The sequence below is a fragment of the Mastigoproctus giganteus genome, chromosome 9, assembly GCF_048544385.1.
Source record: "Mastigoproctus giganteus isolate SK-2022 chromosome 9, ASM4854438v1, whole genome shotgun sequence".
Taxonomy (NCBI): domain Eukaryota; kingdom Metazoa; phylum Arthropoda; class Arachnida; order Uropygi; family Thelyphonidae; genus Mastigoproctus; species Mastigoproctus giganteus.
This window is the reverse complement of record NC_143583.1, coordinates 193,521,984-193,537,733: the sequence shown is the minus strand read 5'-3', so window position 1 is coordinate 193,537,733 and position 15,750 is coordinate 193,521,984. Positions and strand designations below refer to the sequence as shown.

At 36.2% G+C, this 15,750-nt stretch overlaps 1 protein-coding gene across 1 annotated transcript in view; it reads right to left on the bottom strand.

The window, feature by feature from the left end:
• Positions 1-3,085: 3,085 nt before the first annotated feature.
• The window catches only part of LOC150080990 (transmembrane protein 14C-like), a 36,790-nt gene continuing 24,125 nt past the window's right edge, over positions 3,086-15,750 (bottom strand). The window contains exons 3-4 of the mRNA XM_090381698.1: positions 8,042-8,129; positions 3,086-3,194 (exon numbers count right to left, since the gene is read on the bottom strand). Of these exons, the coding sequence (XP_090237824.1) occupies positions 3,137-3,194; positions 8,042-8,129 (146 nt within the window). The 3' untranslated portion in view covers positions 3,086-3,136. The remainder of the gene's footprint in view (positions 3,195-8,041; positions 8,130-15,750) is intronic.

Genomic DNA, 15,750 nt, shown 5'->3' with positions numbered 1-15,750 from the left:
AAATATCGTTCACAGTTGACCAATCATCATCTCGCTGAATTGCTGCGAACGGCTTTAACAAATTTTACACCAAATTTCAAAGATTTGACCAAAGGTCTTCGTTAAATGTTATACTTTTTATTAATGCATTTTTATTATTAAAATTTTGAAATAATTATTTTGTATTTTCTTTCTCTTAATTATATTTTCTTATATATGTATACTTTACATAGCACTTAAGGCTTGTGTAGAATATGTAATCATATTAATTAAATTAAATTAAATTTGAATTTGTGTATTTAATACTATGTAACTATGGTGTGGCTCTTTATAATATATGAAAAACCAGAATGCAGCTCTCATTGACCTCATGCGTGCCCACCCCTGGTCTATGCTATGAGATATTTAGGCCATGCTACATACTGAAGACTTGGTGCAAGCAGGTATTAGGTATGTGTTCCCTAATGCAAAGTTGTCTTTTATTATATTTCTTATCTGCATTTCACCATATTAAAATTTATCAATTCCATAATAATTTTTTTCAGTTACTTCAGAAACTAACACAACACATTTCAATTATTAGACAATAGGCAGGAAAATAATTAAGTGGTCTGTCAAGACCTTCTGCAATTTTTAAGTGGTCCAAGAAAGAAAACATTAGGAACCTCTGAGATAAGCAGATGAATGGGTGGACTGCAATAAAGAATCATAGCTTGGAAACTCAAGTCTAACATAAATGTAAATTTCCTTTGTACTTTTCTTGTGCAGTTAACTGTACATTAAATTTACTATGCTGCTGTCCCAACCACAGTAGAATACCGGTTATCCGGAAGTCAGTAATCCAGAATAATTTGAAAGGCTGAACTTTCTTTTTTTTTTTTTTTTTTTTATTAATGGTAGTACAGTAAGCTCCGGTTATAGTGATCATGTTTACAAATTGAATTTATTATAATAAGCGAAAAATCGAGTTTACTACCTGTTTATAACAGATTGTACAAACAAAAGCCCAATAAACCGAAAACTGAAAATTGTTTTTATTGTTTTATGGTTGTGACCTCTAGAATTCTGTGACCTTCAGAAATGCACTTCAGTAAAATATCACAGACTACTGGGTTTTCTCGGAAACCATTGGGGAATTTCAGAATAGTTTAGCTCTCCAGATTCGGTAAGAATAATATCGGCCCAAAACTATGCAATTTATTAATTTTCTCAATTTTTTACGGTAAAATGAGAACGAAAAGAAAACAGTTTTAACATTGCAACAAAAAACAGAAATTATTAATAGAATTAAAAAAGGTGAAAATTTTGGAAATCTCTCCAAAGAGTGTAATGTGGGGACTTCAACAATTTATGACATCAAGAAAAATTCCAATACTATAACAGAATTTGGGTCAATTTTGGATAGTGAAGGATGGATCTAGCAGGAAAAAGACTATGTCAAAACCTGAAAATGCCACTTTAGAGAGTGCACTCACTTTATTTTTTTTGTTTTCTTCACAGTGAAGTTTAGGTGAACCAGTGTCTGGCCACATGTTGTGCAAAAAAGCATTGAATTTTAATAGAGGTAATGAAAATTTTAAGGTAAACACAGGTTGGCTGAAAAACTTTAAACTGAGACATGGTATACACAAACTAGATAAACTTTCTGTGGACGAATTGGCAGCAATGTCCTTTGAAAAGTAAGTTTGCTTCAGTTATAGCAAATTGTGAGAAAGAAAACATTTATAACGTTGATGAGACAGGCTTATTATGGAAAGCATTACAGAGAAAAACCCTAGCCACTAAAAGAGAAATGCCTGCATCAAGTTTTAAGATGAGAAAAGAGTGAGTTACAATTGCTGTGTGTGCAAATGCCCCTGGGACTCTCAGATTATCAGTGCTTGCTATTGGTAAGTCGAAAAAACCAAGAGCATTTAAAAATCTTTCTAATTTTCCTGTATTGTATAAAAATCATAAAAATGCCTGGATGGATGTTTCTGTTTTCCCGAGATTGATTTATAATTTTTTTTAAATTTAATTAATCTTATTTAGTTTAATTGTAAAGTAAGGTTTAATTTATTTAATCTTACCGGAAAATTTTCTGGTTCAATTATCCTAAAAATTTCGCTATCCAGAAGAGGTATGACATCAGTTATTCTGGATAACTGACACTCTACTGTATTTGAAAATCACTGATCCAAAGTATTGTTCTTTGATATCTGATCAAGAGGTCTAATTCAGCCTTTGAACAGTTTTGCTGACTTTTCTACAGCTTTTTTTTTGACCTAGGATTGAAAACAGGTAAAAAAAATTGCATTCAATCTGGATTGAAAAGAGCAGAGACATTTTTGGACTTTCTTCTCACTATAACTGAAATTAATCAGCTTCTGGTGAAGGTTGCTTGACAAAAATATCCAGTTTTCCTTCTGTCAAGTTGGAAGAAAATGTTCTCAAAGTAGGGTGGTTTCCCCCTCCAAGTGGATTAAAAATCCAAAGCTGCATATTTGTACAAGGAAGCTTGTTGATATGGGGGTTTGATGGCGCATAAGCTACTTTGGCTATAATGCGCACAAGGAAGCAGTGAATGTGTTAAGAGTTGGCCACTTGAATCCCTAAGAAGCACTTTACATAAAAAATATACCAATAATTTTTATTAAAATAGCTATTAGATAAGACAATGTGAATTTAAATATTCCTTCATCACTTGTTTGACTTAAAAGATGCATTATTAACTGTGAGAATTGTAGCCATTAAAAAAAAAAAAAAAAAAAAAAAAATCGAACCTCACACAAGAAGGATGTATGATGTACAAAACATACTGAAAACCTGTTCATGTGACTTTTTTTCATGAGACTACTTGGGGGTGATAAGCAAAAAATGCAATCTGTCAATTAATCAAAAGACTTAACTCTCACTCCATGCCAAATTGTTACACAGAAGCTCTCTTGCATATACCTTGTAACTGAAGGCAGAGACTAAAGAAAAAATGAAATTAACCTTCAATAAGAAACATATTTTATTTAATAATAATAAATCCTATTACAATTTTCAATGAATTACTTCATTCGGAAGCAAAATGCAATATAAAATGCATTTAACATTCAACGATGATAAATTTATGCTTGAAATCAACTTTTACTTTATGACTTGTCTCACATTCTACTACCCTTCCATAACATCACACATCATTTACTGACAGAAGTCCTCTCACTGCAAACCTTGCTACCATTCCTACACTAAAAAAAAAAAAAAAAAAAAAAAAAAATTGATCATTTTATCCACAATAATAATCTTAAAGTAACTTGATGCTTAATATGAAAATATTAAATGAGAAAAAAATATTTAATTTAACCGGGAATTTTATTAATAACAGAACAGACAATAAACACTAAATGTTTAAAATCTGTCTAATTAATGTTATTCTAAACTATTCATATTTCTCTATTCTAGACTGCTTTCATTAAATTAAACAAACAAGAAAAGAAATGCAATTCAAATTTTCTACGTTATTATATTCTAACAGGTTAAATCAGAATGTCATATGGATATTTTTTCCTGCAAATAAAATGAATGATTATTCACTTAAATATGATCTATAAAAAGTCCATATATAAAACTTACTTTGTTCTATCAGAAATATTGCACATTTAAGGATCTTCTGATTGATAATTGTATGCTGGATAGGTATGCTATTTGTTGTATAGTAATTTTAATCTAATAAAAGCTCTTCAAGATCTGAGTGTTTTGTATGCTTTTTAATGATTTTTCTGAAATGTGAAAAGGGCAGATCCAGGGTTATTAAAACAGAAATATAAATAACACATAATTGAATTCCGTTCAGGGAAGATGTAGAAATAGCTTTTAGAACTAGTTTGGAAGAAATTTTATTTGGCTTGGAAGCATTATCCAATAAAGGTGAGAGCAAAATTTAAGATGGAAAATTAGGCGATGAATTTCTGTGTACAGAGCCAAGTGAAGCCTTAAAAAAAAAAGAAAAAAAAAAGAAAAAAAAGTGCCCTTTAATATATCAAAAAGAGCAGTAGAAAGAAATGACAAAGAAAGAACAGTACTGGTTGCAGATTTAAACAGCAGAGTAGAAAATTACATCTGCAGAAGTATTTTATGCAATGGAGCAAAAGGGTTATTGAACAGCTAGTCTTTGGTCTAAATAGTTCAGATGAAAGCACTTCCTGTGTAAAGCTTAGAAATCTAATTTTTTTATTGTCAATATCAAATTATGCAAGAAAGCAAGCTTATAATGCATTAGCCATTCACATTTCCCCTGCCCATACTCTCTAATAGTTTACCTATTTTTTTTCTTGAAATTATTCAAACTACCCACCTCCACAACACCAGATGGGAGTTTGTTCCAACCATCAACCACCCTGTAGCTGAAAGAAAATTTCCACATGTCCATCTTGAAACCATCCTTCTCAAATCAAATTTATGCTCCCTCATGTGTGCAGCCTGACCAAGAAGAGAGATGCCATTACCACAGAGCTTATTCAATCCATTCAAGGCCTTGAACACCTCAATCAGATCTGATATGAAGATGCCTAGTCTCCAGACAATGCAATTTGTCAAGGTGAAGCCTTTCCTGGTGAGAATATCCTTTATCTCTTCCCTCCCACAAATCTTGTTGTTCTCTGTGCCTGTTCCAACAGATCCATGTCCTTCCTAAAATGAGGCCTCCAGACCTGTATGCAGTACTCAAATGTGACCTAGCCATTGCCTTAAACAGAGGGATAAATACCTCCCAATCTCTGGAAAAATTCCTGTATAGCATTAACAAAACCTCTAAGATGTCCTCCTAGCAATCTATCTGCACTGCTCAGAGAACTTCATAATTACCCCCAGGTCTTTCTCATTTTCCCACTGCCCTGAGTATGGTACCACAAAGCTGATATGTTAATCTGGGATTGTTATTGTTAATCAAGTCCATAAATCATTATGTTTTCTCCTTAACTTCTTCAGCATTTGTAGTCTTGCTGTTATACTGTTACAAAATCACAATGGACCAAACTAATCTTAAAATTATCAAATGTTAAAAGCCAGTGGAATTTTTGCAAGCTACTCTTAATTACAATCAGCATTTCAGCATAATGATAGTAAAAACAAAAAGATAACTGACTGCTATAGAGGAGAACTTTAAACAATCAGTTGATGATCATAAAAGCAATAACTTCTATGCACAAGCCAAGGAATTTTTGTTTCTGAGCATTTGCCACATTATCCATTTATTCCTCCAACCAGTGCACGGCAACAAACATCCAGTGGTTCAGCTACATTATACAGACTGTGGATAGTCCAGTGATATGTATGAAAAAAAATATATAATAATTGTTGGATTTTTATTGGTCCAATTTTAATAAAATTGGAGAATAATTCCAAACAAGCCACATACAAAATTTCATGAAAGTCCATCCACTGGAAGTAGAATTATTATATGCAGACATAAAGACATAATTGTTGGATATATCTATTGGTCTTATTTTAATAAAATTTGGAAGGGCTTTATAAATCTTTCTAAAAGGCCCAAATATAAAATTTCATTAAAATCCATCCACTAAGAATCAAGTTAAAGACCGACAGACATGGTGAACACAATAGGTGCATTAAGCATAGATCCTAACATGCTTAAAAATTGCAAATAGTACCGAAAATTAAAAAAGGTACACAAGTGTTGAAACAGATAAAAATTGAAAAGCTGTCATATTTGTTTAACATCCATTAAATACAAAAACCTTGTTTCTCAAGGCATTTCTGATGCTAATATGACTATGTGTAGAATGGTAATAATTTGAGAGAACTTCAGTAGAAACAATAAAAAGAGACATGGTGTATTCAAGAAGTTAAAGAGAATATTAAAATAAACTTTTGGAAATGGATCTAATAAATTTTGGTCAGAACACAAATCAGCCAAAGGGCTAAGATATGTGCGAAAGAGACTAGAAATAATTCTTGGGAAGATCTGGATAAAGGTATGGTTAAAACTTGGTTATGTTAAGGAATAGTTAAAGACTAAAAGTAGTTATAAATGGCCACTCTTCATAGACTAAAAGAAGATGAGCGGGTTATCACAGAGGTGTTTGGTCCCTTACTATTTTATCAGAATTTTCAGTAATTGTATTATCAGTAATCTTTTTTTATTACTGATAATACAAAGGTGAGCAGGGTGATTAATGACAGTAAAATGATGGACAGAAAAATGGTGATTGAGGATAATATAGATAAATACACAGTATTATATTTGGGTAGTAGTAATCCTGAAATAAAATACTATTCAGATAACACAAAACTGAAGGTAGTTAATAATAAAAAAGACAGAGGTAATTTTACAATATGACATAACTTCTGATTAGTGTAGACAGGCTACTAGAACACCTCATACCAAATCAACTGTTCTGTCAACATACAAAAACTTTGATAGTAGTAACAAGGAGGTGATTATTCCCCCCTTTTTTTTTCCTGTATAAAGCAATCATTAGACCACATCTGGAATTGGAAACCAAATTTTAAGAAGGCAATAGAGCTGATCTGTTGGAAAGGGTGTAGCAAATAAAAATAAGATTAGCTGCAGACAAAAAGGATAGTCTTACTAAGAAAGACTTCAGTTCTCTAAACTGTGAAGAAACTGAACAGAAGTGTTAAAACGTTGAGTAGGTTAGTGACTAAATGCTGATGGCACCTTTACTGTTTCTGAGAGAGAGAGAGAGAGAGAGAGAGAGAGATTTAAATTGGTGGTTGTTGTTGTTATTTGGTTTTTAGGAGCGTTAGCAACTAAGGCCATATTGCTCCGGGGATATGCAGTGATCATTTCCTGACCTTTCCGCATCCTCTGTATTTGGTGGTCATGGGCTCAAACTCCAGTCTAATCAAGAAGCGTGTGCTATGCACTGCTGCTCCTGCCCACCTGGCTACGGAGGCGCCATTTAAATTGGAAAAAGATGGTTGTGGGATTTATAGATGGTTTGTAGAAATTTGCTTTCAACCTGAGGATAACTGATTGTTGGAATAAACTTTTACCTAGTGTTCAGGAAGTGGTAGTTTGAGTAAATTTTAAAGAAAGATTGGCCAAATTATTAGAATGGCTGGACAAGTGAAGGTTTTTTTTTTTTTCTTTCTTTTTATATGGCTGATGATGCATTTTGCTACCTTGCATAATTCTGATACTACTAATGCTAAAATGATATTTCAAGCCATATCTAAAATTCAGAACTATTAAGCAATGATTTGGGATATGAAGAATTGAAAACTGCATAGATAAATATTAGAAAAATATATTACTTAATATACCTTTATAAACATGTTTAGTAAGTTCGACGTTACTTCTATATCTCTTATTTAATTTTTATCTAACTTCAATATAATATTAAGTTGTTATTATAAGTTTACAATAAAATAAAATTATTATTCTTATGCTTATAATAAAATAATTCCAATTGTGTCCTTGAATTACTTTTAATGATATCAGTAAATACTTATGTATTTGGGAAATTATTACTGAAATTTTACATGTAATGAGTCAAAGAATGTCTACATTTTGTTGTGTGTGTAATATGATCTTTACCCATGATGTAATACATTCAACCAATGCCAGGCAGAATTCCATAAACTTTCAACAGTCAAAATCAGTAAGGTGGTGTGATTATCCGAATACTTATGAAATTACAGTGTGTGAATCAAGTAATATAGTAAATCTTACACATTGGACAAAAGACACGATCAAGTCAAAACAAAAATGGGCATGACTATCTTTAGACAGAGAAAATGTGAATTTAAAGTGTTTTAAATAATTTCATTTAATTTTAAATATTATCATGTGTATTTTACAAGTACATAAAATGGTTAAAGTTATTCTAATTTAGTACTAAATGCAATTCCATTAAAATGGTTCTTTACAAATGAATACATGGGCAATATAAATAAAAAGGAATACATTTATAAATGTTGTAATATGATTTCACACAAAATAAAATGATTTGGCAGTTTGGCACATTTTTATGACATATAACATTATTTTAAATTTATTGTGTATAACACAAATAATTTATATACTAACAGTGAAATATAAATTCAGTACCTTAAAACTGCAAACAGTCCAGATGGAATAAATTTCTTTGATTTATAAAACTTTGTTCCCATTATTCCACCTAACATTGCTGATACAACTAAAAGATATATAAAAAAAAATTCAAAATTAAAGAATGAATTCAGAGAATTCTTACAAATGCAATAATATAATACCACATGATATAAATAAAAATGCATATGCTTATGAAAGATTAACATAAATTATTCAACCTCCAAAATAAGTCTTTAATAATCCTTTAATAATGATAAACAATTAAATTTATAGAAATGGTCCTTTTATAATAATAATAGAATAACCTTTCAATAATAATATAATACAATACAATACAATTTATTTTTATCAAGAGAATTTGTTTAAAATAAATGAACTTGTTAAGAAAAGTAAATTTCTTGACAAGTTGTAATTCTTCATTTACAACAATTTTGCATACAAATTTGTTATCTAACAGAAAAGATAATGAAATCACAACACACAGTACATTCTGCACTGCAAACAGAGATAGCAATTCTAATCTACTGTATCATTGAGTATCAAAAATTTTCTTTTTAAGAATTTTAATTTGGAGCTAGAATCTCCTGAGCCTGAAATCTACACTAGCCAACAAGTTATATTTTATTATATTCAATGTATGCCTATCTCCAAATCTATTAATAATAATAATAACAAAGTATACTACTAAATCATGTACATGCACAATAAAGATTTCTACAAATCTTTTGCACATTAGTCATAAAAGAAAAAGGGGGGGGGGGACCTACCCACTTCGTTTTTTTTTTTTTTTCTCTTCTAATAATTTGTCCAATCCTTTAAATTTATTCTCTTCTAATAATTTGCCCAATCCTTTAAATTTATTCAAACTACCCATTTCCACACTTTGTTTCAAAAATCAATTGGCCTATGTATGGCTGAAAGCAAATTTTTGGATGTCTATCTTGCAATCATCATTATCCAATAAATTTAAAATTATATTTCCTTGTGTGTACATGAAAATGTTGTCCGAGAAAGAGTAAGGATGCCATCAGTACTAAAACCTATTTACAGAACTTAACACTTCATTTAGCCCTCCTCAAGAGTGTTTACTTTCAGATGTTGCAATTTAAACAAAGGGAAAATCAGCTGTTTGTACCTGCTGGCAGAATCCCTACATATCAATGGAGACTATCCTTTTCAAGACCTATGTTGAGAATGAAAAGGTCACCGCGAGGCTGCAGGCCTATAATGACTGTGGGGCAAATAAAATGCAACAGCGTGCTCCCACATATGCCAAAATGCTGAGGAGTAACCAAAATCAGGGAAAACAAACTCAGAGCAGGCCCCAAAAAAGGAAGCAACCTCTCTCGATGACACCCAACTTGGTTGTGCTTAGACCTGTGGCCACAGATGGGCCCCAGGAAAAGAGAACCAGTGAAGAAATAAAGACAACTGTGATGAAGGAACTAAAGGATGACCTCAAAGCTACTAAGATAAAGTCCATCCGGAAAACGAGGAATGTAGGACTCGTTATTGAAACAGAGGGAAAGGAAGATGTATAGACGATAATGGATAACCCAAAAGTTGCCACCTTGGGTTTGACTGCAGAATTGCCAAAAAAGAGAGAACCTGCTACCATTGTCTTTGACATAGACAAGGACCTAACCCTAGAACAGTTAGCCACAGAGATCATAAACAGAAATCTGAGAGAGACCCCCCCCCCAGCAACTACAGAAACAGCGAACCGGTGCAGCCCAGGTACTTCACCAGACCTAGGGCACGACCAAACAGAAACTGGGTTCTAGAGCTGGCCCTGACTGTCTGGCAGCAACCAGAGAATCAAGAGAATCTACATTGAATGGGGATCACACCGATTCCGGGAGCATGTGCCAATCCTGAAATGCTTCCGGTGTTGTAAATACGGCCACACAACAAACCATACGTGTACACAAACGGAATCAACCTGTGGTCACTGCTCTGGCAGGGGACATGAATATAAAACATGTCCAAACAAGGAGCAAGATCCAATCTGTACAAACTGTAAGGCAGGGAAAATGGACCATTCGCATTCTATCAGAGACCCAAACTGTCCAAGTTTATCTTAAAGTAAAAGGGTTATACCAGTCACGAACCGACTATGGAGAGATGCCCTAAAGAGTACAACAGATCCAAAATTGCAATAATACAGCATAACATGCAGAGAGCTAGAGCAGTGGCCCAGCAACTTAGGGTCATAGCGAACGAGGAAGCAGCAGACATCCTACTATTACATGAACCATATACCCACTCAAAACGAGTGTGCGGATATCCGGCAGCATACAAAATAGTCCATGACGAGAGTGACACCCCATGGGCTGCGGTTGTGGTCCGAAATCACAATTATACTGTGACTAAAGTAACACAGCTTTGTGCACCCTGGGCGGCGTGTGCCCACATCTTAACGCTATTGGGCCAAATCTATGCTGTGGCCCTTTACAGCAGGCCAGGCGAGGACATCGCACCTATCACCAGGTACTTGAAGGCCTTGACCGACATGTTCCCTGATCAAAGAATCATAATTGGGGCAGATGTAAACTGCCGTTCCCCAGCCTGGCAGAGTCTGACCCCAGACACAAGAGGTAACAGAAATGGACAGATTTTAGAGGACTTTCTCTTGAACTCCTGTTTCACTATCCTGAACAGACTACACCAGATGCCTACATTTTGTAATAGTTTGTGGGAGGAGACTATTGATGTCACGTTTTCCACGGGAAATTGCAGGGTACGTTGAGGATTGGATTGTCAGAGACTCGTGGACAACTTCTGACCACAGGGTGATTACCTGCCAAATCAGAAGATCATTAAACAGGCTACTAATACCTAAACAAACACTAAATCGCTTCACCATCCGCCGGGCGAACTGGGAAAGGTTCAGAGAGTTCTTAATGCCCACTGTGGCCCAACACCTGGAAACAACAAACCAGAATGGGGACCCAGACAAGAATCAAAAGAGGGTAATGGAAATAATACTTATGGCGAGCGAAGCATCAATGAAGAGGAGAAATCCCAAACCAAGAGCAGTCCCTTGGTGGACTCGCGAGATCCAGCAACTCAGGAGGGAGACCACGAAAAGAAGAAAAGTCTTTCAAAGGGCAAGATGCACATGGTCTGCTGCTGAAGTCCAGATACTGAAGGAGCGCTATAGAGAAGCAAGAAACAGATACACGGATGCGATAAACAAGAGCAAACAAAGAGCCTGGGAAAACTGGGCAGGCATAACAGGAAATAATAAGCCATTGGGGGAAGTCTATAGGATAATCACAAACAAACTCCACGGGGGGGGGGGAGTTATTTCTACCACATTGACACCACAGGGGAGCCAAACCACCACATGGCAACATTCAATCACAAATATTCTGGGTGCTATTTTCGGGGAGACTGCCATGCTTACTTCACCTGAACAGCATAAAATATGCAAAGAAAATGACATGTACACCACTGACTCCTGTGAACTACCATTCACGCTAGATGACATCAAATCCACAGCAAATCACATAAGAAATAATAAGTGCCTTGGCCTTGATCATCTTGATCCGGAAATTATCAAAAAAGTAACAGACCTGACCCCTGAACTCCTCCTAAATTTGTTCAATAACTATTTGGATCAAGGCATCTTCCCAAGAAACTGGAAGACTGTGGGACTGAAGCTGATACCAAAAAACACCCACAAAGCCTCCAACAACAGCCAACCACCTAAAGACCAATAGCTTTGCTACCGGTGATCAGCAAACTATTTTAGAGAATGCTATATGCCCGAATTGACACACATTACAAGAGGGCTGAACTGCACATGTCTACCCAGTTCGGCTTTAAGCCTGAGTCTTCGACAGTAGAGGCACTTAGACATCTGTTGCATGGTGTGGCCAGTTCCAACAGTAAATACTACCTAATCATCTTCATTGATTTTGCCAGGGCGTTCGACACCATTTGGTGGCCAAGAGTCCTGGCAAGGCTAAGGCGGGCCAACCTTCCCTGCAACTTGTATCTTACTATCAAGTCTTACCTTACTGACAGGAGTATTAGTGTTGTGGCACCCTATGGTAGGGTAAACCGCCATGTCTACATGGGTTGCCCCCAGGGCTCCGTCCTGGAACCGCTGCTGTGGAACATTGTCTTGAATGAGTTCCTGGCCATGGACCTTGGTAACGTCCAAACCCAAGCTTTTGCCGACTACTTGATCTTGAAAATTACTGCCGACAGTAGAGCACAGTTGGAGGTAAAAGCAAACCATGCCTTCAAGATACTACAGGACTGGACCATCTTACACTGCCTAAAAATCTCACCAACTAAGACATCCTCAATCTTACTGAAAGGCTCCCTTGACCTGCACAGGCCACCTCAAATAAAGGTGAACAACACCACAATTAAACTCCAAAGCCAGCTTAAGTACTTGGAGGTGACATTAGATTGTTATCTTTCCTTCAAGCAGCATCTAAGGACAAAGATAAGGAAGTATTCTGCACTGTTAGCCCGTGTGGTCCGTAGTGACTGGGGACTTAAATGTTGCGTACTCTCCTTATATTATAAAACGACATTCCTACCAGCTATAAAATACGCCTCTGGAGTTTGGTATCACAAGGCATCAACTGCCGTAAATAGATGCATAATCGACTCAATCCATAGAACTATCCTGTTAACCATTACCAGAGCCTGCAGCACCACTAGCACTGTTACCCTACAGGTCTTGGCCTGAGCCCTTCCCCTTGACCTGGACATCATACGCACTGGAATAACCCATTATATAACCAAAGGAATGCCTTGCACCCAACTAGACTACACAGCGGATAACAGTGCAACTCACAAGGCTGAAAAGAACAGGCTGCAGAAATACCTAAAACAAACCTGGCAATACTGCTGGACAAACACAATAAAAGGGAATATCACCAAAAAGTTCATCCCAGACGTAGAAAGAGTATACCCCATTCTCCCACGACCTACCTCCTTATGGGTCATGGGACTTTCAATGCAAAGCTTACAGCATTGGGAATAGTGGAGGACCTGTGCTGTACTTGCAGGGAACAAGAAAGCTGGGTGCACATTATGTTTGAGTGTGCCCAATACGAAGATCTTAGATGCAGACTAATAACTAGAGTTCACTATCTACTGAGGGATCTTGAGTCACATCTACTAGATACACAAGAGGAATACTTAGCCTTAACTGATTTTGCCCAGAGATTATTTACCAGGGGCCAAACACTAACCGCCCCATATACAGAAGACCTTAACGGAATGAGACAAAACAAACATGCAAATAGCAGTGAGACAACACAAAGGAGCCGACTATACAGACCTTGGACTGACTACAAAATGCACTGGAAAAAGACAAGTGACAATATATTGTCTAACCACAAGAGGTATAATTACCGCCAATGGGACAGCCTATTGGCGACCCAAATCCGCACTCTCTCGAGCAGATCTTTCTTTCCAAACTCCTGGGGAGGGGGGGGAGGCTTGCCTCTCCTCCCCTCTCCAATTTTCTCACTCTGGTGGGGCACGGGCATGCCTCACTACCTGCAGGGGCCATCTACTCTGTGGGCCCCTTACTTCCAATTTCTTACCCCACCCTGTCTTCAGCCTCCCCCCAAACTTTTGTCTTGCCCAGCGTTTAGCCCTACATGTCAAAATTAAAAGAGAACATCAAAATTCTTGTCCGAACCCAATTTGGTTTTTAAAACTCACATTTACCGCACAGCCACATGTCGCATACTAGTAATACTAACTTAAGTATCACTAATTCCAACAGTGATATTTTTTTTTTTTTTTTTTTTCGGTCCTAACCACTGAAATCCCAGAAAAGTAAGTGGCAGGACCCACCAGAGTACAAATATTGGTAACACCCAGGTGGCCTTTGGCGGGTATTCGTAATGTCGGGTCTCACTAGGGGCCCGGCGGCTAACAGGCTGGACGAACAATGGGCACAACAAACTACATAGTACATATCCCACACACTTTTAAATCTCTGGCTTGTCCGATACAGAGAACATATGCGGAGATGGGAGAAATCCCAGATGCTGTCAGACCCTCAACATACCTAATACCACTTTAGCAGTCTGTCTGCATTTCTCAAAGAACTTTGTGATGGACTGTACAATTACCGCCTTAAACTTAAGGCAGTAAAATTTTACAATCTATATTAAAATTAACTTATTCAGTCTCTACTACCTTGAGTGAGGTACCACTTAAATGTAAATCTGAGATTACCACCACCACCAAAATGAAGTATACCTTGCATTATCAATGACTAACTGCTGCTTTTCAGAGCACCTGCTTAATAAACACTGAAAATAGAGATGGACCAGTAAACCCTTATTATTTCATTAATATTAGTCTATAGCAGTGGCCATTAATAAGCTCTCTCTCTCTCTCTCTCTCTCTCTCTCTCTCTCTCTCTCTCTCTCTCTCTCTCTCTCTCTCTCTCTCTCTCTCTCTCTCTCTCTCATGCAGCACTTACAGAGGAAACAATATTTGAGGTTTTCTACTGAATTTGTCCAATTCAGTGAAACTGAATCCTCATTTTTCAGTCTTGGCATTACTTTTTTCTAAACAGCTACTAATTATATCCAAATCTCAAATTCAACCTACCATGAAATATTGTTCTAACGTCTGGGATGATGCCTCAAAACGTCTGTCAAGCTCAAATTCAAATAAGGGCGGTCAAATTAATTAATGCCCTGTCCTACATGAACTCTTTCACACTATCTCTCATAGATATTCAGTTTCTGCTGAATGCTTTTTTCTATAGATATTTCCATAGGCACTGTTCTGAATTGTGTACCTGTAATTCCACTATTCTCTTGCAAACCAATCTGAACATGGGATGTGTTAGGGTAACTAAGAGTAAGAACAAGTGCATGTATACCAATGCCAGGAGCATAGTAAATAAATTTGATGAATTTGAAATACCGGTCAAGACATCAAATGCAGACGTTGTTGGGACAGTAGAGACATGGTGTCACACACAGATAAAAGGAATGCAGCAACTTGAAGAAGGGGAGTACAATGTGTACAGAAAAGACAGACAGGATAGGAAGGGAGAAGGTATTTATGCTGTTAGGTGAGAAACACAAAATCTAAGGCAGTGCATCCAGTTGACATGGGTGGCCAGTGCAACGTTGAGTCTTTTGGTGTGACATAAACACTAATAGCTGATGAGTACAATAAACACCTGTACAGACAAACAGAAACGGCCAGTAAATCAGAATGTCTTATAATGGGAGATTTTAACTTATGGATTGGTCACTCACAACTAAGAACTTTTGTGGATTTATTGGATGACGGTTTTCTATAGCAGCATGTTCAAGAGGCAACCAGAGGGAGTAATACTCTTAATTCAATTATCAATGGTGCTTATTCGTGCATTAAGAATCTGCACATAAAGGAAACACTAGGTGGCAGTGATCACAGTGTAGTGATGTGGGATTTACTTAAAGATGTAATTACCATAAGGGGTAAAGGTGAGGGTTTTTGATTCCATAAAGGTGACTACAGTAGTCTCAGACAGTTTTTAAATTCTATACAGTGGAACTAACTGATGTTATCAACAGAAATTCTAAATGGGAAGCATTCAAGGAGTTAATCAGGGAAGCTACTAGGCTTTTGATCCCAATTAAAAAATACTGTTCAAAGTTTAGGACTAAATGGATTCCAGATGAACTAATAAGACTTGGGGCAGAGAAGAAAAATGCATG